The sequence below is a fragment of the Chiroxiphia lanceolata genome, chromosome 3 (genome assembly GCF_009829145.1).
Source record: "Chiroxiphia lanceolata isolate bChiLan1 chromosome 3, bChiLan1.pri, whole genome shotgun sequence".
Classification (NCBI taxonomy): Eukaryota; Metazoa; Chordata; class Aves; order Passeriformes; family Pipridae; genus Chiroxiphia; species Chiroxiphia lanceolata.
In genome coordinates this window covers 69,982,649-70,007,906 of record NC_045639.1, presented here as the reverse complement: position 1 = coordinate 70,007,906, position 25,258 = coordinate 69,982,649, and the positions used below count along the sequence as shown (strand labels likewise).

Here is a 25,258-nt window from a genome sequence, read left to right as displayed (position 1 = left end):
AACTGAGGTGTGAAGTCAGCTTTGCTGGCAGCTGAGCAGCAGCCGGCAGCAGCCAAAACACAGCGGTGTCTGAGCCAACGAAACCACAGCCCTGTGAATGACACCCCAAGGAGGAGCCCCTGCCTGCAGCACCAGCTCTGCCTGCCCCCCCCAGCAGCCTGGGCCAGCATTTCACCGCCAGGCCACATCACCCTGCACCATCCTCTTCTTCCAGACACACTCTGGAAAAGCCAGGCATGGAGCTGGGGGGCACTGCACCCTTTCCAGAACTCAGGATCCAGAGCACAGCAGGTGATGGAGAGCCAGTACAATTCATATGGCTGTTCCCTTAGCAATGTTAAGGAGGTAATGGGGAGCAGAAGTAAGCACCAAAGCTGTGGCTGCTTCTGCCTAAGAAAGGTTGTGCCACTCTGCATCAGCATCAGCATCTACAGTTGGGTTTTGAAGGGCTTTTCAAACCACATGCAGCCCAGCCATCAAATTCAGGGGCTGAAGGGCACAGGCTGCTTAACACGCAGATAGGAAAGCAAAGACTGAGAAGAGCTGCAGGAACCCAGCTGAGCCATCACAACAAAAAGTTGTTCTTTGCACCAAGCACCAACCCTAGTTGCTGGCACTATCAGAAAGCCAAAAACTAAAACGGTGGGAAGGAAAATGGTAGAAACAAAACCAGGTTAAACATCAGTCCTGAACACTGTTCTCATCTTGCTCCTTCCTTCCTCTACAGCAGACTGCCCAGGTTCAGTTCTCAGTTTTAGCCAAACGAAAAAGCATGGCTCTGGTCCCACCTGGAACCACAGAAATGAAACAATTCTACACAGAGGTGAGAGCGAAAACTGGATCCCAGCCTTTAATGTGATAGGCACTCTCCATCAGGTACCTTATAATAAGTAAAAAAACTAATTCTTTAAGAAGCTTATGCTCTGAAAGATCATTGCCTGAAGCATTACATTCAAAGAGCTGCACACTGCATCACCACCTCCCTGCTCCTGCTCAGCTCATAATTCCCACAGAAAATTTATTCAAGCTAATATAGCATCTCTTCATGCTGTTCTCAGGATTCACTAAGTTTTAAGCAATTATTTGCACTGCACCCCACTACTCATTTCCCTTCAGTCACATAACAATCAAGGAATAAATGGCATTGCAAAAATAAGCACTAATTTAAGACACAGAAGAATAATGTACTCTATAGAAAACTAAGATTCTGCAATGCTGCTGCTTAGTTGACTCATGGCATTATGAGCAATTACAATAGTCAGAATTCAGAGCAATTTTAACAGCTCTTGCTACTTAATTGCTCTTGCTATCAAAAATAAAAAAAAACAAAACCTAACCCTGAACCTGCCTTTAGCACCATCACCAGTCTGTTGCATGATTTACAGACCCTGCTGATGCACTGAGCTCACATCCTGTTCTGGGCTTCTGTTCATTACTATCACACAAACAACAGCACAGGTAGGATGGTTCTTCTGATCATCAGACACCAGCGCTGAAAAAGCTTTTTCTGGCCACACCTCGACACTGCTGACATGGCATCTTCCCCTCCAGTAGTTTAAGCCATTGTACACTATCGGCAGGGAGCTGAACTCAGGCACAGTAATTAGTAGACACTTGCTCAGCAAACAAGGAATATGGGATCCCATTCTCAGAAGTGCTCATACCGGTTATGGTGTTATCCCGTCAGTTATTAATACTGTAACATCTGCTAGGTCGGAAACACAGATTTCTCTAATTTTTTGTTTTCACTTATGCTTGTTCCCCCAACCAAGGTCAGTTACTCTGGGAACAAAACTTCTTGATTAGTGTGTCAGAAGCAATAAGCTCTCTATTAATTGATGTCCTTGTAGGCTTTAACCCAACTAGTGGAGTTTAGCAGCATCTGCCACTGTTTATTAAGTCACTGAGATGAAGGATGTTTTCAAAATCAGTATGTCTGCTGCAGTCTAAATTTCTGTACAACAAAACAAGCAGCTCTACACACATCTCTTGCTGTCCCCACATGCATCACCTTGCCTCTTGCCTTCTCAGTGCTGGCATGAGTGGCAGCACAGATGTCATTTTCTTGAGCATTTAGCCAGGGGTATCCACAAGCTGGAGGGTACGTGAACACTCTACTACCCTCCTTTTTAGATGTGTTTCAAATGAATCTTGTCTCAGCCTTGAAAGCACTGCATCAACAAAGAATATCATATGTGAATGACATTTCAGTGACATTAGCACCTGAGGCTTTTTGCTGTTCTCCAGTATAAATAATGGTGCTGTTAAATCTGTATTCAAGGGTCAATTGCTGATAGACCTGGGTACTGAAAGCAGCTGTCCTGTCAGAACTGTGGGCATCTAGCACCTTTTCTATTTTTTATTACTGGAAATACATGCATAAATGCTGTTGTGCATAAATGATGCCCCTATGAAGACATGATGGCCCAATTTCCATATGTGCTGAATGCTGTAGGTAACCGTCAACACAATCTGGATTTAGAAATGACGTATTTTAAAAATCACATAAACCCACTCATTTTCCAGGTCATCATTTTTGTCCCTAAAATATCAGGTATCATTGGTATCTGGTATCACTGAAACAACTTGTCCAAATTAGGGTCTGATGCCTTGTTCTCATTTTACTGGGAACCTCAAATGCATCCTTTTTAAGTAAAATGAGCCTGGTTATCATATTATTATTGAAAAGTGGAGTGGGGGAATAACACAGTTTTCTCAATACAGAGTGCTCTGTATTTTTCTGTATCTGAGAGGGAGTATGTGAGAGAGAGAGAGAGGGAGAGAAACTACGTCTAGAATTTCAGTCATACCACGCTCCTGTCAGGACACAAACCCATTCAAAAATAAAAAGCAAGGAAATAATGCATTCTTTCTAACCTGTGTTTTGACCTTTACATTCATGCTGACCATCACTGCTAGGTTAAACAACTTTAAAAATAAAATAGTTTCAAAAAAAGTTTGGTGCAAGGTTAATTCGTTAACTGAGAGGGAACAACCTGTGGCAGGCAAACTATCTTCTAAATGGAGACTGAAATGAAAAACATACCTGAGAAGTGCTAATATACTTTAGGAACCTCAATGCCTCGTAGTTGAGGGAAGGAGTTGGACTTGCCCACGGTTGTAGTTCAATGTGCCATCTTACAGTCTGCAAAACAAATCAAAACAAAAAACACCTTAAAGGCAGTACAATCATAAAATGTCAGGCCCAATAAAATAAGGAGATTTAATTTCAAACAAAAAGTTTCTTAGAGGCTTGTCTACACATGAAAGACATTTCAGAATAAAGTAGGGTTTGAACTACAATTAAAGAGCACTTATGATTTATAGTGATCAGCTTTGAAAACAGATGTAGGTAATTCAGAAAGAAAGGGCTCTTCATCCAGGATACATGTGTCAATGTCAACCTAGTTATTCTAGGACATCCAAAAAAGCCGTGGCTTGCAGAAACACATGAAAAAAACCCAAGATCTGAGTAACTAAATCCCCTAGCAAAACATCTGAAAACAGTGATATCATTTTAATTTTCTATCTATTGCATATATCTGTTTGAATGTCCACTGAAAGAAGAATTTGGATTGTAAACAACAATCACCAAAGGAAACCTCTGCAAACAATCTCTTTTCTAAGATCTAGATTTTATTGAAAAGCAAGCTTCTTGTGGTCTTTGAGAAAAGTCCTCTTCCTTTCCCATGCTTACCAGACGAGATACACCAGAATTATTTGTTCCCCCTCAAAAAATACAAGTGTGGCTGCCCACAGCCCTACCACTTCTCATTTTTGTAGCCCCAAGGAAGTAGCTTCAGTGGGTGCTTTCTGTACTCCATACAAGCCCCTCAGCTCTGAACTTCAGGGATCCTGTCAGCTTTTCCAGAAACCCTTCCCACATGGACAGAGTAGGACAGAAAAGGTCTTTCAGACACGTGCTTGCAGAGCAACAGGCCTCTGTGCTCTCATCTGCACCACCTTCTCCAAATTCTGCCTGCTTTTGTCATGCTGGGAAATTTAGACTTGTCATCTCTTGCCCTCAAGTAGAGAAAAATACAAGCATGGTTTAAGTTGTACTAAATTAAGATTGATTCCTCATGGCTTTTCATCTTCAGGCACCATAACTCACTTCTATGGTTGGGCAGGTAGAATCAAGCTTCCCTTTAATCATCCTCAATTAACTGAGCTTCCATAATAGGGTTCCTCCCTCGTAGGTTCATGTTGACATTCAATAAAATACAATCAGAAACCCCATTTGGGATTCCCACAGGACTTTATTTCAAAAGAAGCCCTGGAAAACATGTAGGAAATAGCAATTAGCTGGAGAGGATGAAGACAGATCAGAGAAGTGAGGTGCTGAGCCACGAGATAGGACTGTTCTGTGGCACTGGGAGAAGAGCCAGCACAGTGACAGCGGGGATCCTCTGATGTCAGAGAGGAACACAGGAAAAAGAAGGTAAAACTAGAAAAGAAAGTTTATTAAAGAGGACCACCAGACTAGATGGAGTTTGCCTTGAGCTGATATCACAAACTGATATTTTTGCAGCCTAAGAAAATGTAGTCTAGAGTGAATGTGAGCCAGGAGGTCTGTATGAGGTTTATTGTTCCTTTAGGGGTTACTCTTTGTTGGGTTTTTTACTGTAAAGAGATGATGAAATGGACATTTTACTTTTTTTTTTCCCCCCCAGAAGCAGATAAAACTAGCATTTCTCACCCTGAAACTTCCTGCCTATGGCAAACCTGGGCTCCTATACTCTGCACAGCATGAGGCTGGAAGCAAGCTAGCAAGGAAGCTCTGCAGTAGCATATACCCCTGACCTCTGATTGCAGAAGGCAGCCTGCAAGCAGCTAACAGCAGGAGGATAGGTGCACACCAGGGAGTGAAATGCATGTAATCTTTCAGAATGAGTCACAGTTCACACGGCTGAATAACGTTTGCAATGACAGGAATGCTGTCGTTTCAACAGGCTTGAAAGTTGAAATGAAAATGAAGACTGACAATCATTTTTAGGCAAAAAAAGAAAGGGGAAAAAAACCACACCAAAACAAAACAAAAAAATCCAAACCATCTACCAACCACACAGATACCTAAACATCTGTGCTCAGTTATTCTAAAATTTATTTGTGTGAGAAGTAGCTCATTAAGTAGAGGAATTGCAGGGTGGCCATTGTGACACTATTCAGCAAGAATTCCCTCTGCACAGAGGGAAGAAAAAAAAATCCCTATAATGAACCACGTGAATGAGGTTCTTTTTCAGCAAACTGCAATATACAAGAGCCACTGCAGCTTACTCTCAGGTTCTTAAAATCTTAAAGATGACAAACGGCCTTCCCAGTGACTCCAAACTATCAATAAACACACAAAAATGAAATAAAAACCCCAGTGACTTAATAAGGCAGTCTCAAAAAAAACCCCAAAAAACCCCACAACCTTTTATATAGTTCTTTAAATTTAGAAGCACTGCATAAATGCTACTTTTATGACAGAGATCAGACCTGAGGCTTCTGTTTGATGGCAATTCTTTTGAATAGCTTCTTAAACTTCACACTTGGTCCCTGGCTCCTTAGGAAGTAGCAGTATATTTCCATCGACTAACGAATACATTAGAGAGGTCTGTTCCTGACACCTACTAAGCATCTCTATGGAGCACTTCAATAGCTGCTGAATAGATTCACAGATGATGAACTGGGATGAAAATCTAGTACATCCCTTGGACCAAGTGCACCCTCCCAGTGGGTAACTCACTGATGTTGGTGACGTGACATAGGTATGTTCAGGACTCACAAAATATCCTCCTGAAGAAGCCATTCCATATGTATATTGATAGCCTTTGTTTATAGTTTTTCAGGTAATTTTCAGTCTGTTCCACAGTGTTACCATGTAAGCCTTCTCAAATAAACTCTACAGATAAAATGCACCTGGTCCCTGTGGACCAAGTGCTTTGTGAAAATCAGGTTTATTCCTGATAAACAAATGATCTTTATTTGAAGAGTTTTCCCCTTCTCAACTTTGCAATTTTATTTACTCAGAGTAAACCTGACTGTGGCATCGTGATTTGGATTTTCTCACTTGTATTGTGGAAACCTCTAGAGTAACCAAGAGCTGTGGCTGCAGTACAAAACAGGCTGAGGAGCAGCTCCTTTCACAACAGGCTTTACAGTCAGAGGAACACAGGAGGTATTACCTCCATATTATGCAGCTTTGGATATGAAAAGACAGACCTCCATAAGGTCACCCAGAAGCCAGAAAATGGGTTCAGCCATTCTACATCTCTGCCTATCACCATGGGTGTGCTATCTCCCTAGGGTAAGGACTCATCCAACCATGACTGTGTTTCCCAAACAGCAGCATATAAAGAGATGACAGTACCTGGAAAGTTACAATGCCACTTAAAAAAATACCATACCAAATATCTTGAAGCATGCCTCTATATACAGCTTCACTTACAGACACAGTACCTGAAATTAGCATTGTAAGAAAAATCAGTCTTCAGCAAGACTTTATTTTGAGCACTGGTGAGACACTGACTTCAGCTACTCCAGAATGGTAATGGATACCCTGAAACTGTTATTCAGGGTGATGTCTAAATTTTCACCACATGAGATAACCATAGAATAAAGAAAATCTTAAGGCAATGCCATTGCTTTGTTAGAAAAAGAAGGACACATTTGAAGGTCTGATTTTTTTACCCAGGTACTTCACACTCAAGGATAAGGACTGATGTTTCCTTCAAACTAATCTGACAGTAATCTGCAGAGACTTTTCTCTGGAGCCCACTTCTTTCTAGATTTTTCTTCCTCATAGCCATCTATGATAGTCATCTGATAATCCCTTAATAATCTGTAGTATATATATGGTATATTTTTAAAAGTAATTTAAAATCTCAAATCATAATATAAAATGTAAATAAACATCTGCAAAGGGCTTACAAACCAGCAGGTCTAAAATTGTGGGTCTGCAAAATATCTGGCTTTTCTAGCCCAAACTTGAACACACAGATCATTAAATTCTTTCCAGACCAATCCTAGTTTCAGTGCACTGATCCAAAAAGCTCAACCCCTCCCTTCCCTTCTGCTTACATTTGAAAGGGAATGAGTAAATTTTGCATATTTCCATCTTTTTTTCAATAACTGTTTTTTCCCTCTCTTAATCTCCCTCCTTGTTAGCAGCCAATTAAAATACAGAAACATATTAGCTGTGTTTATAAACAAAATTTTGGGAATTCCATTACCCTATGAAGCAGTCTGTGGCTTCCAAAGAAGAAATAAAAGACTTGTCAATATATACACAGATGTCTTAAGCAAATCTGCTGATTAAATCATGCAACAATAATTTTTTTACATTTGAGACAGGACCAAATGCGAGTGAAAATCACTTGTGGCAATAAATTCCATCAATAACCATAAATATTTGCTAGTCATAGAAACAAATGACACACGCATCTTCACCTCCAACCATTCTGGCTACCTGGTACCCTATGTACCACCACACTCAGCCTTGTAAAAGGGCACAGCACAAGAGAGCTTGCTTGGGGGTGAAATTTTGCAGTGATTTTATCAGTTTAAAATGCAATGCGTGGGATTCAAATTGCAAAATTTCAGACATCTACACAGCAGATTTACTGGATTGAGTTCCTGAAGGCTTGCCCTTGTGAGAGGAGATATGATTTACAAAGCTTGGACATAATATTATTTGAGGTCCCGCTGCAGCACCTGTGGCCTTAAGCATATTATTTTGTAGTGGTCTAATTGTTTGGGTTTTTCCCTCAGTTCAAAAGTACCCTAAGTGAAAGCAGTGTGTTGCAGCCTACTCAAGTACTGGCTTTACACGACATGCTTCATGAGGGTCACACAACAAGTGTGAAGCCTGCTAAGACGAGTAGGAGGACTGCTGAGGGTGCAGGCAGCCAAACCTGGCACACTGCTCCTCTTGCTGACAACACAGAGCAGCTCCAGCAGCAAAGAATCCCTCAAGAACACCCACATTTAGTTTCAGAGGCAATTAGCTGGTTGACTCCGAGGGAGAGACAGGAGTGAAGAAATGCTCCTGCAGTGAGGACAGCCATGGACAAAGCTCCCACAGTGGGCTGTGGAGATAAGTTATCTGACAGGACAGATAAGGCAGACAGGCTCTTTAATGGAATGATTCATCTCACTACAGAGTAGATGTCTATAAGTAGATGAGTCAAGCACTAGAAAAGTCCATGACTTGCAAAGGAAGCCTGAAGGCTGGGCTCAAGAACACCTATAACATAGAAGCTCAACACCACAGAAGAGAAACCCCAGCCCAGACTATCACACATGCCAGACTGTAGAAAAGCATGTGTTTTAGAGGGCTGAGCCTACTCTTTAGCCGTGAGCCTAAAACAACATTTAGCTGCACTTCATTCTTCAGCAAGATGGAGTAATTCCAAATGGTTTATGTTACGAACAGCAATATGTGGCACAAGTTAAACCTAACTCCACCTCAAAGCTGAGGTGTCAGTAGTGATGAGTAAGTATGTCTTCAGCCTTGGCAAAGAGCTCCTTGAGGAAGGTCAGTTCCTACAGTTCCCTTTAGCTAAATGTGTGAGAAATATCTCTAATTAAAATTTAGAAGACGGCCAAATACAGTGAAACAAAGAACTTTATTAAGAGCGTGCTGGGTGCATTGAACTCGTGACCTGGTTTGAGAACACCTGGATGGGAGGGATGATTTGCATAACCACTCCCTCGCTCCTTCTTTGCCGGGCCTCACTCCATCCCTTCTTAAAAGGCAATCTTCACTTTCTGGTGCAGTCCATTGGTTGTCTTCATCCACCTGTCAGGCTGTTTCCCTGCCCCCGGCGGCATGGTTCCCTGGCAGTGAGCCCAGGCTGGTCTCACCACCTTACATTCTGCCTGGATTGCCTTTGCACTGTAACAGTAAGCAAGCAGAAACAATAAGTAGCAGCATGCAGGTAGAACTATAAGCAGAGCAATAGGCAACCCCAAGCAGAACTGTATGTAGCAGCAAGGAGGCAGCAGCAATAAGCAACTTCAAGTAGAATCACAACTAGTCCTCGACCACAAAATAGTTCCCCATTCCTTCAAACAAAATATTCCATCCCTACATGTCTGAATGGTTTCTTTCCTTTCTTTTCTTTTATATTACTATTATTTTCTATTTTTCTTTGCAGTTTGGCTTTCTTAAACATACGAGGTTTTCACCTAAGAAACCACAGTGCAGAACTTGCTACACACACTTCTTCTCTGCATGTGTGAGCCTGTATTGAGACAAAAGCAGTGGATTCCCTCTGAGGCATCAGGCACTCAGTGTACCACAGGGAAATATGCAAGTCACACCTAGTACTGCAGCCAACCTAAACTGAGAATTTCCACTCCAACAGTGAGACTCCGAAGTTGCACAAATTCCACGATGAACTGAAAAAAATAATTAATATAGGAAATCTATTTCCCCATTTTTTTACTTTTCTGAGTTTATCTAAAGCAGAGGCATCTCTGACAACTCTGCACACAGCCTTCTCTGTACCCGACCACCACTGGATTACTCCATCCTCTGCACGCACCAGGTTGGTGCAATGGAATGAGCAGGCCACAAAGGGAGTCCCTTTCACAGGCAAACTCCAGAGCTATAAAACTGTGGTGTGTTACAGAATCACAGAATGGTTTGGATAGGAAGGGACCTTTAAATATCACCTAGTATGATCCACTTCCATGGTGCACACCCTCCACTAGACCAGGTTACAGTATTGTTCCCAGCACAGATTTGTGATGGACACCACTCACTATTCGTTTCCTTAGATAACGAGCCATTGACTATAACCAATTCCTTATCCATCTGTCAGTCCATCCATCAAACCCATATGTCTCCTATTCAGAGGCAGGAATTCAGAGGTAGATGACACCCATAGCTCTTACCCTGTCCACTGATACAGCCACTCCATTGTACAACTCCACTAGATTAGTCAGGTACAACTTGCCCTTGGTGCAGCCACTTTGGCTGTCCCTAACCAACTCGGTTTTTTCAGCATATTTTAACATATCTTCCAAGAGGATCTGCTCCATGATCTTATCTAAAGATTTGATGCTGGAACATTAGGCTGAGGAGCAAAAGCTTTGTGCCAAGACAAGCAAGCAAGACATACAGTCAGGCTTTCCCATGCAGGAAGGCTGCTTACAAAAGTAAATTCTGCCAGTCCCATAATAAGAGCATTTTCTGCATTAATAAGCGTGTGTCTTCAATTTAAATGAGTTTCTGACATGACCTGTATATGAAGAATTCTATGTCCAGGTGTGTGTGTTTTATTTAATTGAAGAAAGAATTTCCAAGATGCACTTAACTCTCCCCGAGCTACTCACTCTCTCCAAGCCTCCTCATCTCCTCCAAGCCTTTGCAGTGCAGCACACATTTGTCTGCCTGGGAGCAGGATGCGAGTGCTGCAAGAGTCAACTTAGGAAGCTCCAAACGCTGCCCAGAGGGCTGGAGAGCAGTTTATCAGCTGCAAGGCTGCAGTTTGCACCTTAAGTAAAACTCTTAGGGTTAGCAGGAAAAAGGAAAAAAGCAAAGTTTTGCACTGAAACGAAGCAAACTATTTTCTGACTTCAATTCTCATTAGAAAAGCTCTGAGTCACTGCACGGTAATTGAAACCCAAAGTCTTTACCCTTGTAAAGGAAATCAGTCTGAACACGAATACATAACAACCCCTGAAAAGGCAGCAATCAACAAGCATTTCACCTCTGCTTTCCTTTTGTTAATACTGATGTTTACTTTCTGCTCCTTTTGCTACTGATTTCCCATCTGACGGTATGAAATCCAGCCACATGCATACAAATCACTGTTCTCACACTCTCGAGGGAACTGCTGGCCTAACCTGCAGGCAAGACACACCGACCTCCATGCAAAACACCAACAACTTTGATGCATTGGGAGGTTCAGCGCTTTACACACTAAGCCCATACTCAAGCTCTTTCCAACTCTACTTTTAGGTTTCTGTCTTTTCCCCTAAATAAATGTCTCGTAAGAAAAGTATGTGCAGGAAAGAAGGATGCTTGCCACAGACTTTGTGTGACAGAATTTACATCACTTTAGGAATGAAGAAATGGCTTTGGAAAAATAAAGAGCACCTTCCAAAATTCACATGATGAAGCCAGATCTGTAGAGGGATTTAGGTGACTAATGCTCCATTGAATTCAAATCATAACCCTGACTTTCATAGTAAAATGGGTATTGGGAACTCACCAGGTTTAAATTATTTGCTGTGGACACCCCTGTAAATTCACCACCAGACCGGGGCTCATCACCCTTAGTGAACTGGGACTTACAGGAAGCATGGGTTTCAGAAGGCTTGCCAAAATATTAATTTGTAGGTACTTACAAATTCAGAAAGCATTGCATCTAATTTATTATTTACATCGCATAACTACCACTCCTCGTTACCTCTGAGGAATAAATCCACTGCAGCCAAAGGAGCTAGGAGCTGAGGAGGTAGGAAAGGGTAGAGATGCATGGGGGGGAACCCCTCTTCAAACCTCCAAAGGTCACCAAAGACCAACAGCTCTGCCAGTGGAAATCCCAGTAACATCAGGGAGAAATATATGTTTATTAAAAGAGAGACTGATTTTACTCTGCTAAGAGACATACAGCTTTGAAAATAGACAAGTGGGATTCTTTGCTATGGTAATGAAATAAAATAAATAAAGTGGGCAGCAGTGTTCCAGAGCTATCCAGAGGCTGACAGCATGATACAGTGTCTGAGGGAGATAAAACCAGAAGCCAGAACAGACTGAAATTTATGAAAGTAAATTCTCAAAACTGCTTAAGCAGCTCAATCAGCTGAATTCCTTCCAGTGCCTGCATGCTTTTGCCAACACTTAAGGATAACAGCAAGAAACAGATACAGCAACTACTGGTTACTTCTTGTCAAATTCAGATCTCTGCTAAGCAGATGCAAGACCATGGTTTCAACTTGTATTCAGAACTCCTTTAGGTGAAGTGCTTTGGCTGAGAAAATATGGGAGACTCCATAATCCATACAATAAAGGGGGGGAAAAAGCTATTTTCTTCTAGGTTGACTTCACTTCAATATTCAAACCACAGCATAGAGCAAACAGAATTCATCAGTAAATACTCAGCTAGCCAGATAAGCCGAGTTTATTCTGTGCAAATTCCAGCACTCTAACTATGATTTACAGATAGGGATGCCTCTGGCAGCCTATCCACTGACTTCAGAGCCTCTGCCTGAGGCTAAGAAATCGGGGGGAAAAAGAAGGTGCTTCAGAGTAAAACCAATGCTTTCACACAAATAAGAGCATTTCACACTTGTGCAGATTTCTCTCTCATCCAAGTGGAGTGCAAATGTCTAAACAGAAATGGTCGCCCACACCTTCTACACTAAAGGGAGACCTGAAGCATCAGAAAACCCCTTCCCCCTTCATCTTCCCCTCCCGGGTAAGTACCAGGACAACCTTCTGTGCCCAGGGAGCAGTAGAGGGCAGTATTTGTCACCAGACATCTATAATCTCATAAAGGAAGTAAACACTAATTCTTGTTCATGGGTAAACCAAAGGGCTGAGTAACTTCTAAAGGTATTTAAATTTCATAGTGTAAAACCTAAGGTAAGAGAGAAAATATTTACAACAGGTACCTAAGTATTGTTTCTTCAACCCACCATCAGTTTCACTTGATTGTCCTGGGTTTTACTGCATAGTCAGGGAAGACTCAAAAAGCCAGACTTCACTTTTTTCTTCTTCAACTCCTTATCTCATAAAAGCATTAGTTAATAAAACAAGATAATGGAGCTTCACAGAATCAAATGTATACTAGCTTTAAATGTCTACAAACATACTCCTTTTCTTGTTTTTAATATGATTATGGATTACTGTCCTTAGTCTAGAGCTATGTAAAATTCTTCCAAACAAAATAAAACCGTGTGTTGGGCAATTAGTTCCCTGTGTCTAGAAAGGCAACAACAACTGGCTTACAAGTTGTTAGGATTTTAAGTACAAGATGACACATTTATTTTCCAATTTATAAAGAACAAAATCAAGATCATTTCAAAGCACACCAATCTGAAATATTTTTGGGTCTATACTTATATTGAACAAAGTATAATAAACCCATGGAGGATGGGCTTGGGCAAATATGCACCATTGTCTTTAGTTAAGGATATTTTCCAAGCTTTTATCCCTGATTCTGAGCATTATACAGATACAGCACCGAACAGCTACATGGTTTGACCCTGAACTCATGATACATCCAGGATTCTCACAGATTTCATAATGAATAATAATTGCAAGATCAAACCATTAATCAAGACATCTAACTAAGAAGAAACACATCAGCTCAGCAGCAGCCAATTGACACATAATTGCTTCTTGTTTAATTTTCTCAAAAGAGCGAGGGAAAAGGAATAAGATGTGGTAGCTTTGCTCTATTCAGGATGAAACAGAGTTCACTTCTTTGAAAGTTTCAGTGCTCCAGAACAACCATGAGGAAAGCCAAAAAAGAGACATGGCATCGTTACTAACAAATTTTATTGTTCCTTTGGGGTTTTTTTCAGACAGCTCCTACCCTGTGGCACCTATCTATGGATAAATCTCACTCCTTCACTACTGCTGTCCACTCTGCAGGGAGCAGGAAGGGTTTGAAAATGATTCCTATCATTTTTAGGCTTCTAAGCGGCAGATAATATTTAACGTTATATGCTGTATCAATAGACATTACCCTCTCTTCCTCCTAGAGTTTCAAACACTGTCTCTTTGTAAAATATGAAAGAGGATGCTAAATAAAAGGGCACTGACTTTGAAGCTCCGAGTTGATTATTTGACTTAGCTAGCTGCTAGGAGAGGAATGAGGAAGAGGGCTGGGGACAGATGAGGCAAAGCAGAGGGAGGATAAAGCAGCGACAGCAGCTCTGCAATGTTAACGTTTGCCACTTCTAACATCAAATGCACATATTTCCCAGACAGGTCCAGCTCCTGGCACATCACTGATATTTGCTTCTTTGCTCTAATTTTGTCTAGGCTAATTTTCCCCAGCAGACCACCCTGTCACACATGCACGAAACTAAAAAACAGTGACTCTACCTCATCAAAAGTAATAGTAAGAACAAACAGCATATCCACCATTTTAGCAATATCCCTAAGAGAGACTAGTTGCCTGACTGGCTCTTTGCAGACCTTTCCTTCCTGAGCTCTCAAGGCCCATGAACTTTGTCTTCCACACTACAAGAAGGGCAGATGTTTCAATTCCTTCAATCTGCAGAAGTCACAAGGTCAATCCTGGAAACAACCCAGAATTTTGTTGCTTCCAGAAGAGCCTGCAGCAATGCACCTGAAGCTGCACCTGAAACCTATCAGAAAGTGAAATCCAAAGTAAACTCCAGCAGATCACTTGTTAAATGACCTGCTGGTTAGCTCTTTCTGCAACAAGCACATAAACCTAGAGGTTTTCCACGTAAAATCTGAAGCAGTTGGCTTGACCTGACAATCCTAAGAGACTTCAGAAGCCAACAGCTCACTGCAAAGTCCTCCTGGTTCTACATTCCCAGAAACAAGAAAAGTTCTCATTGCATGACAGGGAGAGGTGGCAGCAGGAACTATGTTCATCACAAGTACCCCAGATTTGGGATCTGCAAAGTCAGAACAGTTCTGTGATACTGACTTTTGAAGAACTCTGCAAAGACACTTTGTTCCCATCTGCAAAGCATATGAAGACGACTTTGGTGAGAAGCAAGACTTCTGTGTATGTCCTAACAGCTGCTGGAACTACTACATTTATCATTACACAAAGACATAAGGAAAGGTTTATTTATTTTATTTATACACATGTCGGGGTGGACAAAAATTACAGGACTATTTTTAAATGTTGCAAAAAATTAGTAAGAAAGCAAAATAATCACCAAGAGGATCCCCCAGAACCAGACCCAGGACTTATGCTTTTCAAGGGGTCTGCAACAACCAGAGGACACCTCATCCACCCATTCTCTGACAGCGCAGTCTACGAACACTTCACAGACAGAGCCCTTCTTGATGGTGCTTGAGCCTGATGGCACATTGAAACACAAGCCTACTGAAGAGAAGATCAGATGGGGAAAAATCGCGTCATTCAAAATCCAAACTCTTCCACTGAGCACAGCATAAACAGTTGGGAACAGTTCCATCATCTCCTGCTTAAATTGACCCAGTTGTTGCCATAAGAGTGAGTTCAAAATCATGGCTTTCATCTGTGTTACCCTAGGTATCGGTCCATTTACACACATGATTTCTATTACCTTTAGAGATTTGCTAACTCAAAATAGGGCAGCACGTCACCCTGTCACTTTTGTAGGCAAAAACATTAACATAAACAACATCAGGGTGAGTGATGTATGTTACAGATTCCAGGATACATATGCTATATACCGCAACCGAAAGAAAAATTAAATCAAACCTTTTTTTCTCCCTTTATTTGTTCCACTGAACTGCCTGTCATTTGATCTTAAGACTTACAAACACAGAAGGGCTCTGGACAATGTTTCATCATACACGAAAGTATCTTGGTGCATATCTGCTAGCTACAAAAACACTGGAGTTGAATAAATGACTCACATCCACTGCACACAGCTCTGGAGCACTGAACAGCCATCCAAGACAAACACAGCTCAAAGCTAATATTAGAACAAGCGATAAGAGGGGGTTGCTGCCATAAAAGATTAGTGGTGGTTCACACAGACTTTCTCACCTATGTGTCAAGTCTTTTATCTAAGCTGTGCCATGAGTGACAGCCATCACTGTCAGGCTGCAGGAGGAGGACAGCATGATCTACCACAACCAAAACAAATTGCTTGTGTGAAGGCTGGAGGTCCCTCACTAATGCTACCTAAATCTCCAAATTCTACATCTGTTTTGTAAGAAGTGATGATGCACTCGTCACACTGTCTGTATGAGTCTGCAAGGCAGCTGTGAGAAGGTTTTGTTCTTCACCACAGGATTTCAGTACTGTACCCCTTGTCAGCAGCCACTGGAGTTTGCTCTGGGTTCACACCAGAGATCCACCAGCTGCACCTCAGTCTGAACCATGGCCACAGTTCAGTAAAAGTGGCACGAGAGATGTCTGGCATGCCAGAATCTACCATGTAGTCTCAAAGTAGACACACATCTCTGTTAACTGCCTGGCTGGCTGGGTAAATGTTGATGTGAATTGACTGAACAAAGTGGGATAAAACCCTTATTGGTGATGAAGTTAAATATTTGTCTCATAAGAAAGCAGCTAAAGGTTGGAAATGTAAAGTAAAAACCCTAAGGCTATCTGGGAGAATTTTTACCTATCCAAAATCTCTCTTTCTGGATTCTTCTCTCTCCAAAGAAAGAAATTTGAGAAAAGAATAAAGAAAGCTTGGCCATCTTGAGAACTGCTTGAGCAAGGAAATCTGCATGTCCTCAAAACCATTCCCACTTCTTATTTCAAAACATGAAACGTGACAAAAGATAACTTTTGGCACTAACTGTGCTCATTGTCTTCAAGGCTGTCAAAATTTCCAGCTTTCAGAGATTCTTCCTCTTTTCCTATGACAAGACTGTGACTTGCTGTACAATCGATTTTCGCACCAGTGCTCACCTCCTCCCACCTCCTGCTCGACAGCTTTCATGCAGAAGATACCCTTCCTCCATCAAGCACATACACGGCACGCGGCGTCCTGCTCGTTCGCTGCTAATAAGGTCTGATAACCAGCAGTACACCAGACAACACAACCCAATTCCCTAAACACAGTGAACTTCGGAGGGGTGGAGAAAGAGGTGAGAGTAGAGGATGTGTTTAATGAATTGCTGCCCTTCAGTGGGACACAGAGGCCATGACCACAGCTGCTCACAGCCACTCTCTGAGCATCACCACACAGGCAGGCAGGAGGGGAATGTGGGTTGCCTGGCCCCCACAGCAGTGCCATGAAACAGTCTGAGCTGAAGATAGCAAACAGGAATGGATCAGTGTGGGTTTTTTCTGCACCTGCTACTGCAGTGTGGTGGTTTGGGCTAGGCCTTCCTTGGTGACCAGTTTGTAACCAAGGAAGGGTCCAGATTTACCCAGTATTCCCTACGATTTTTACGTAAGCCAGACTACAAGAAGAAAGGAGGAAAGGCCTTCGTTCTCTTTCCTTCCGGCGGCTTGGAGGTGCAGGTTCCCTGCTGTTGAGTCTGCCGTGTTGGGGAGTGAGGCCTGGTAAGGCCTTGTCGACCTTGGGAGGTGGAGGTTGCCGGCGATCGTCCCGGAGCGACTCTCGGTTGTCCCAAGGAGAGTGGTGGGATATTTCTTTGCTAACTCTTTAGTTACTAGATCTCGGGGTACTGATTGATATATATATATATTTTTTATTTTTGGTTTCATTCCCTTTCCCTTCCCCCTTCCCTTGTGAAATTGTATATATTTTAATTGTATATAATTGTAATATAAGTGTAAATATATTTATATATATCACTTTAGCTGTCTCTCTCTCATTTCGGGTTTTCTTGGTTGTTTTTCTCCCTCTTCTCCCTGAGGTTTGGGGGGGGAACTCTTGTGGTAAGGTTTGGAGACTTGGCAGGGAGCCAGCTTCAAACCATATCATGCAGTCATAAAGGATTTTCATTTTGTACAAGGCTTGTGGACTGTCTCTCTGGGTTCAAGGAAATGATGGCACAACTGTAATGGCCATCACAGAGCAAGGCATCTGTAGAATAAATTATCACCTTGATCCTTGGGTCCCTTAAAAAAGAAAGCTTATATATCCTAATTCATTTTTTCTGTGCCACAGTTACCTAGAAAAAATTATTCTCATCTTTATATGCCAAAAGAAAGTCTTGAGAAGGTACTTGAAAGAAATCTATGCTATTGGATATAATAAAGTCTCATAATGCTGTAATGACTTTTTGAAAGATAATATTCCCTAGCTGCTTCTCAAAAATTTATGAAGAAAGAACATATTTCAGGTAATAAAAAGTGTGTAAGATACAAGGTTATTTTGAGTGATCATTTACCTCACAAGCTTGCAAGTGACATCATTGTCAGAAAAAACCTTACCATCTCCTTTTTATGGTCTACTATAAACACATTTCAACTGCAGTGAGAATACAGTGAAAGCCCAGTATTGCTCCTGCTTGGCTACTTGGAGGATTTCTGTACTTGGGTACTTTCTGGTACCTCAGCTTCCCCTGTTTACAGGCAGAGCTGGCTGATGCTCCCCAGATTTGGTTATCTGCTGTTGAAAACTGCTTTCAGTAAAAGTTTATTCTTTTCTTCCAAACACAATAACCTCTCTCAGTCTATGCTATTGGCCTGAATATTTGAACAAAATCTGACCACGGCTCTCACAGCTAGCTGTTCCTCAGGTACTAACAGAAACCATAAGCTCCTATCTTGTGCTAATCTCACAAGGTAAGCATCTTTGTGTTGATTTATATTTGCTAAGAGACCTCCAAGTGCTGGAGGGAGAAAAGCTGTCAACTAGTGTCCCTTTCTCTGGGGTCCACTAAAACATCACACAGAACAATTATGGTGGTGTCTGGTCTCTCTAGTGAGGTAATAAGCCAGGGCAAGGATCACTTATTATAGTCTTTAAAGACCCTACTACCTCTTTTTATTTCACTTATGTTAGATCATTGTTCAGGCTAAATTCCAGTTTGGCTAATCACATTGTATCTGCCAGATTGCTTCTCTAATTGCAAAGCAGGTAAACGTAGCCAGAAGGACCTCAGGAGGTTGCCCTGAAGCACAACGAGAAAGATACCTAGACCTTCCCTGTGTGCACACTCGAAGTTCCCATTTTTCTAGGGAGTCTTTCCATTACTTACCAACTGCAGAGTTAAAAGATTTACCTAATATCTTGCCTGAAAATCAAGCCAGTTACTTCTTGTCCTACTTGTAGTGGACCTAGGGAACAGACGGTCATTGTGTCCTTCAACAAAAAATTATTTTTTCTCAGTTTGAAGAGTTTTGGCACATTCCCTCAAAACCTACTTTTCCCTATTCAAAACAAATACCAGTTCTGCAAGCTTTCTCTGCAGGCTTGCCTTCCTGCAGCTCTTAACATCATTTTCCTCTCAATGAGACTCTTTCCAGTTTGTCTACCTGCTATTAAAGGAGGCGCCCAGAAGTAGCACACTCAAAAGAATAATCAATATCCAGCTCTTCAGCACAGCACTCCTCTGCCACAGAATCACACACGCCACTCACATCCACTGAAGCCAGGACTCTATTCACTCCTCGACACAGCATTTAGAGAACGGTACTGCATGCTGTAAAGCTCGTCATGTCTCATACACAGGTGAAGAGACTGGAAAAATCTCTGGATTTAAAATCACTAGGAGATCCAAAAGGCTGCCTTAACCCATGCAGCTCCCTTGGTTTGGCTCAGCCAGGGCAAATCCACTCCTTCAAATGCAGCCTGAGGTGACTCACTGCACAGTTCCCAAAGCCCTGTCGTGTTCAGCTCTAGTGTAATGCTAAAACACTGATCCAGGCACACATAATGAATAAACTTAATAAAAGTTAAGTCTCAATCCAAAACAGACCAGCTATTACACCATGGAATATGGAAAGACAGACTAGATTTAACTTCAGAATAACCGTTTTCTCCAAGAATTTTGGCTCCTGCTCATCCAGAGTCAGAGTAACTTCCTATTCAAATATTACCCAAAATTTACCAGACTTTTAAAGATGTGAAGCCAGCTTGAAAAAACTATATATGCAAATAGGCAATAAAAACATCTGTTATATTTTTTAACCAAATTTCTAAAAGAATTAAAAAGGACTCTTGGTATAAGCCCTATATACCACCAATATAAATGTAAATGGCATTGTCATCCTAAAATTAAAAATCAAATGTAAATTTAACTAAAATCTTAGCAATAATGTAATGTTAAATTGCATGAGGTTATTTTGAACCTGCCATATTAACTGCCAAACAGTTATTCCACATAATTTTGAAGATATCACTCCAAAATAATTTGCAAGATTTCAGTTAAATTAAAGATGAGACCGTTATCAGTCATCACCACAGAGAAGCACTAACCTCTCAGAAATAGTTCCTATTTAAAGAAAAACAAAACCTTCAACCCAACAAGCAACAGAAAAAGACAATTAGCCTACATTTATAATGAACCAAAAGACAAAGGTATACAAGGCCTAGAAAAACATAATCTCACAAGTTTTTTCTGTTTTAGGCAATGATCCATCATGTTTCAAAATATGTTATAATCCCAGACAAAATACAAATGGGCCCAGCAGCAAAATCTAGTTCTTAGCTTTTAACCAGTGAAGACAAACACTTTCATATTCCTAGACAGGAGATGAAAGAGCATCCAAAATAACATCAGGTTAACTTTGGCAGCATACCACACTACCCACCTCCATGGAAATAAATCTGCCCAAGAGGCAAATAATTCTAGCTTTTCTTAACTAGGCACTCAAAGAGGGCTCCTCCCAGTTTCAGTGCACAACAGCCAACATAAGCTTGTTATTGCAAGAATTTGGTGTTATTTCGAAGTCCAAATGCAACAATTTTTTTTCTTTTGCCATGGCACCCTGGAATAACTTTTTAAAACTCGCCTCACACATCTGCAGTGCTGTGTGGGTGCAGACCTTGCTAATACCTATTGCAAGAGCAGGTGCATCTGGCAGAATTTGTGTGTTTCCATGTAGCTGGAGGTTCTATCTGCTGCATATATCATGCCAGGCCAGTGCTGAACACAGTCAGAGCTTAGAATTACAGGGCACTTTTTTAGCAACAATGCAGTTTCAAATGCTTCCACCAAAATATAAATGCGATGACAAACTTCCACTTGGTTTACACCTGCAGCCCAGCATAACTCTTCCCATTCTTCAGATGACCATCTGTTTAAACTACTACACCATCATAAGTTGTCAATGGCAAATTTTGCTTATTTTGTCAGCAAGAGCAGTAGTATCTGCTATTTGGTAGGCTCAATCAGGAGCAAAACAGCTGGGAGCAACACAGCTCCCTGAAGCACCAGAACAGGTAGCTCCAGCAACAACTAGAGCTGTCACATAGTTAAATTGCTTTATTCCCTGCTGCTTTCAGTTAACATTTTTTATGTATGCATCTTAAGGCACAAACAGACACTTGGAACCTTGGTGATCAAACCCTCCCACCCACTGCACAGTCTTGGAGTCTGCTGATGGAGCCTTACCATCAGCTGCGCAGGCAGCTTCCTGCAGACTCAGGAGCAATTTGCGGGCAAGTCTCCATCTCTCCCATCCTGTCTGGGTCTTTTTTTCCCCCCCTTTTGGTGGTGTTGGTTGCTTGACTGCAGTTGTGCTTGGGAAACAAATAACACAACTCTGATTCAGGAAACTTTAAAGTAATTCAAAGTAGGCATCAAATAATTTCCTTATGTGTTTTTGCAGTTTATTTTCTTATACAGCCACAAAGTAGGATATTCAACTTCATCTATGGAAACACTCTGTTCATCAGTCTTCTGCATTAGTTCCGTGATGTAAGCGTGAGCAGAGTTATAACCAAGCGGCAGTGGGAAAATAGAGCGAAGTCTGGCGTCGCCGACTTTTTGTTGCTGCCATCCTGCTGGCTCACACATCGCAGCACGGTCCAACGCTACCCCCATAAACAGCAGCAGGAAAAAAAAAAACCTATTCCTGAAAGCCTCTGGTTTACAGACTGACAGAAGACACTGAAAACATATAAAAGCCACAGCAAAAAGCAATCCCAAGCCGATACAGCACAGATCTGTGCAAGGAGCCTGTCACTCTCGTCCAGGCAGCATTTACACACAGCAGTGCATCATACCGGCAGCGGCCGCACACTGATGCCTTTCTCCAGAGCTGCTGGTAGAAGCCACGGACCATCAATTTAACCAGCCTTTTTTGGTAAGAGCCCCCATTTTGTCTTGCAATGGTCTGAAGTGAAATATAGTGTTTCCTGATTTAAAAAAAAATAATAATAAAAATCACCCATTATTTTTTTTTTTAAGCTATCGTGCTTTTTAACAAGAAAAAAATGGTTGCACTTAGACCACTTCCACTTTATTCTCCCACAGCTTTTCCCTCTGTATTCTTATTTAACAACTCTATTTCAAAACAAGGAATCTCTGGAAGTTCAGTCCTATTATCCCCAGAGCCCTATCTTCACTTCAAATAGACATTTCTTAGCCTGTAGCAACAGGCTCAAGTCAAATAGATGAACACGGAAGACACTTGATGATCTCAAACTTAACCTGGCAACTCCACCCTGTATTATATTTACTAATATTTTTCACTTGAGTTAATTAGTGGGATTCAAATGAGACCTCAGCAGCAACATTCCCAACACCACAAACCACAGTAGTGATGTTTCACATGCTTCACCTGGAAACACACCAAAACATACTACTGTGGGCTTTCCAGAGCCTCAAGCTCTCCCAACACTGCAAGGTGCTGCCAGTTCTCAGGTACAATGAGCTGCCTCTCCTGATGCTACTTTCCACTAGGATTTCCTCACAAATCACTAAATAAATTAGGATGTGCTTTACTTTTGCCTCTTGTTTTCTGATGCCATTCTTATTACATGTTTTCAATAACCTATCTTAATCCACAGGATTTTTTTCCCCCATGAATGCTGAAATTCTTCCATAATTGGAATCACTTAAAAGCTGGACTTTAGAATACCAAGTAACACAGCATTGACAACAAAAATCACAAAACCTGACACTGCAAGATCTAGGTGGCTCAATGTGATATCAATACCACAGCACATCAGGTGCTACACCACCACACAGTCATTATTCTGAAGAAATATGTGACAATGTCATCACTGAAGGAAGCAAAGGATTACCTCATTTCTCCTAAACCTTTCAGGAAACCAGAGGCAGGAAATAGTATTTTAATTTTTCCATCACAGTTTCCCACAGAAGATGAGGCAAATCTAGAAGTGAAACTATACACAAGTTCATTGTTCATCTCCTCTTTAAATAAAAAATTAATTACTGAGGGTTGTAAAGGCAAAGAAAAGAAAACAGATTTTCAAATGAGAGCCCATGGTGACAGGACATCTGATCAGACAGTTGTTTGGATGTTAGCAAGTGATCTTTTCACTAAGGGACTCTGATCAAACCCAGATAAAGTTTCTGGGACAAGTTTAAGGACAAGCTTTAGCCATTCCACAGACTACTGGTTTTATTCTTATTGAGGCAAAGATCAGAAACAGTTAATTACTTTGATCAGGAGGACAGTCTCATCTCTAGGAAAATCCCATTTGCTCGTCCTCCTGATCATTCCAGCTTCTTTAAGCACATCTCTGCACAGACCATCCATACTGTACCCTGACAGCAGGGCCCCAAAATAGGACTCTTTTCCCACTTTCAAAAGCTGGCTCTTCTCCCCTTGAAAGTCTGCAAAGAAAACTTCACAAATATCTGAATCTCTAAGTGGTTCCTGAGAGAGTGGCATCTGCCAAAACCAAAGGTGACATGGAGGTCATCGAAGAAGACAAGATCCCACTCCTGGTCACGCAGGCAGGTAACTGAGGGGTGAAGATAGTGCAGGCACTCTTCCCTTTTGGTAACTCCAGATGCTAATGATGGTCCTCACTTCCCCAAAAGGCTTAACAACCATTAGTAGGAACCTAATTACAAGTCCAATTTCGAGCTCATTAACTAGCTCATTAATTCTCACGCAGACCAGGTCTTAGAACCCTTTCTTGACCGCCTGCTGCGAAAGCAATGGTACTTGGATGCCAAGAACGCCAAGTGCCACGGACTTTTCCCAACTTTGCTCCTAGTTGGGGATGTCAAGCCTGATGAGCGCGCCGGCTAACTCTGGGCCAGTGTTACGTCCTCAAACCGAGATCTGACCCTGTCCAGCCCCGCTCCAGTACACTCCCCCTTCTCTGCAGCTGAGGAGCATTGCTCAAAAAGTCGTTCGATCACTTCCCAAGAAGTCGCCATCACGTCATCCCGCACCACCTCACCAACGCCCTCCCGCCACCTCCTCTCAGGTACCAGCCACACCTCCGCCCCGGCTGCCCGCTCACCCTCAGCTCCTCACGGGGAGAAGGGGGCGCCGGTCGCGACACGGCGGTGGCTCCTCCCGAGCCCGCCCTACCTTCCTGCGGCGGCCGCCCGGGGGCTGCAGGGCGCAGCAGGCGGGCGCGGCGCTCCCCCGCCGCCCGCTCCGCACGTAGGTGACCCGCCGCCTGCCCCCCAGCGCCGCTGCCGCGCCCGGGCGCTGCTCCGCGCCGCGGGGCGGGGGGGGCGCCCGCCCCGCCGCCACCGCCCGATCCCGGGGCTTCTCCTCCGGACACCAGGATCGCCTCATGCCCAGCTGCAGGCTGAGGAAGAGCGCCGCGGAGAGCAGGCAGAGGCGGAAAGCCGGGCCCCGCCAGAGCGGCCGCTCCTTGGGCATGGCGGCGGGGGCTGCCCTGCCCGGCGCGGCCGCCCCCCCGCCCCGCCGCAGGGCTCATGCCGCCGGCGGGCCGGGCCCCGCGGCCGCCGCCGCCGAAACTTGGGAGACCCCGCCCCGAGCGGGGCCGGCCGGGGAGGGGCCGGGGTGCCCCTGTCCCGGCCCAGCGGGGGCTGCGGGGCACAGAGGTGTCCGGCATCGGACGGCCCGCGGGATGCTCCGCGCCCCGGCGGGGGCAGCGTCCGGGTACCGAACGCGGGGCCGTGCTGCTGTGGAGCCACAGGTGCGGGTCGCTGGTACGTGCACCCGGGCCTGACAGAGGACAGAACCCCCCGACCTAACTGTTATATCGCCCATCTCTGTAGCATGGAAGTGTGCGAACTTATCAATGTATGTATTATTTCAGATTATACACATTATGTAATGTCATGAAGTAGTGGAATTTTACTGGAGACTTGGGTATTGTTCATGGTTAAGTCAAACGAAAGGACAGCCCGGGCCTGGAAACAAGGACTTTGCTTCTTGGAAGGTTAGAGTTATGCATGAAGGATAAAGGATAACCCTGAACATCCAAGATAACATTAGCATCCTAACCCTTCTGATATGTCTTTGAAACCTTCCCAGTATCATCTGGCAGTACATATCATAATTCTAGCAAGGCTGACTCCAGGGACATCTGGACCAATAGACAAGCAACCAGAATGCTGCAAAAATAGAGCTACTTTTCAAAGTTCTACTCTGATTAGTAACCAGTGGTGTGGCTATTAGTGATTAGTCACATTGTGTTGGACCTGAACTTTTGAAGGGTATGAGAACCCTGCGTGAAACATCAGCTGTGGTGCCCTAATTTGGCTGCAACTCCTCGTGCTCATGAGTAACTCTTCTAAGTCTATACTTTGCATCCTAGCTTCTTTCCTGGGTTATCA

General features: G+C 42.8%; 1 protein-coding gene across 2 annotated transcripts in view; it reads right to left on the bottom strand.

Moving 5' to 3' along the window:
• The window catches only part of METTL24 (methyltransferase like 24), a 48,408-nt gene extending 24,052 nt beyond the window's left edge, over positions 1–24,356 (bottom strand). The window contains exons 1-2 of one of the 2 annotated variants that reach the window (XM_032683817.1): positions 24,036–24,356; positions 3,047–3,145 (exon numbers count right to left, since the gene is read on the bottom strand). In XM_032683817.1, the coding sequence (XP_032539708.1) occupies positions 3,047–3,145; positions 24,036–24,335 (399 nt within the window). In that variant the 5' untranslated portion in view covers positions 24,336–24,356. Of the gene's footprint in view, positions 1–3,046; positions 3,146–23,964 lie in introns of both variants that reach the window. The other variant, XM_032683818.1, reaches the window with a different exon arrangement.
• Positions 24,357–25,258: the final 902 nt, after the last annotated feature.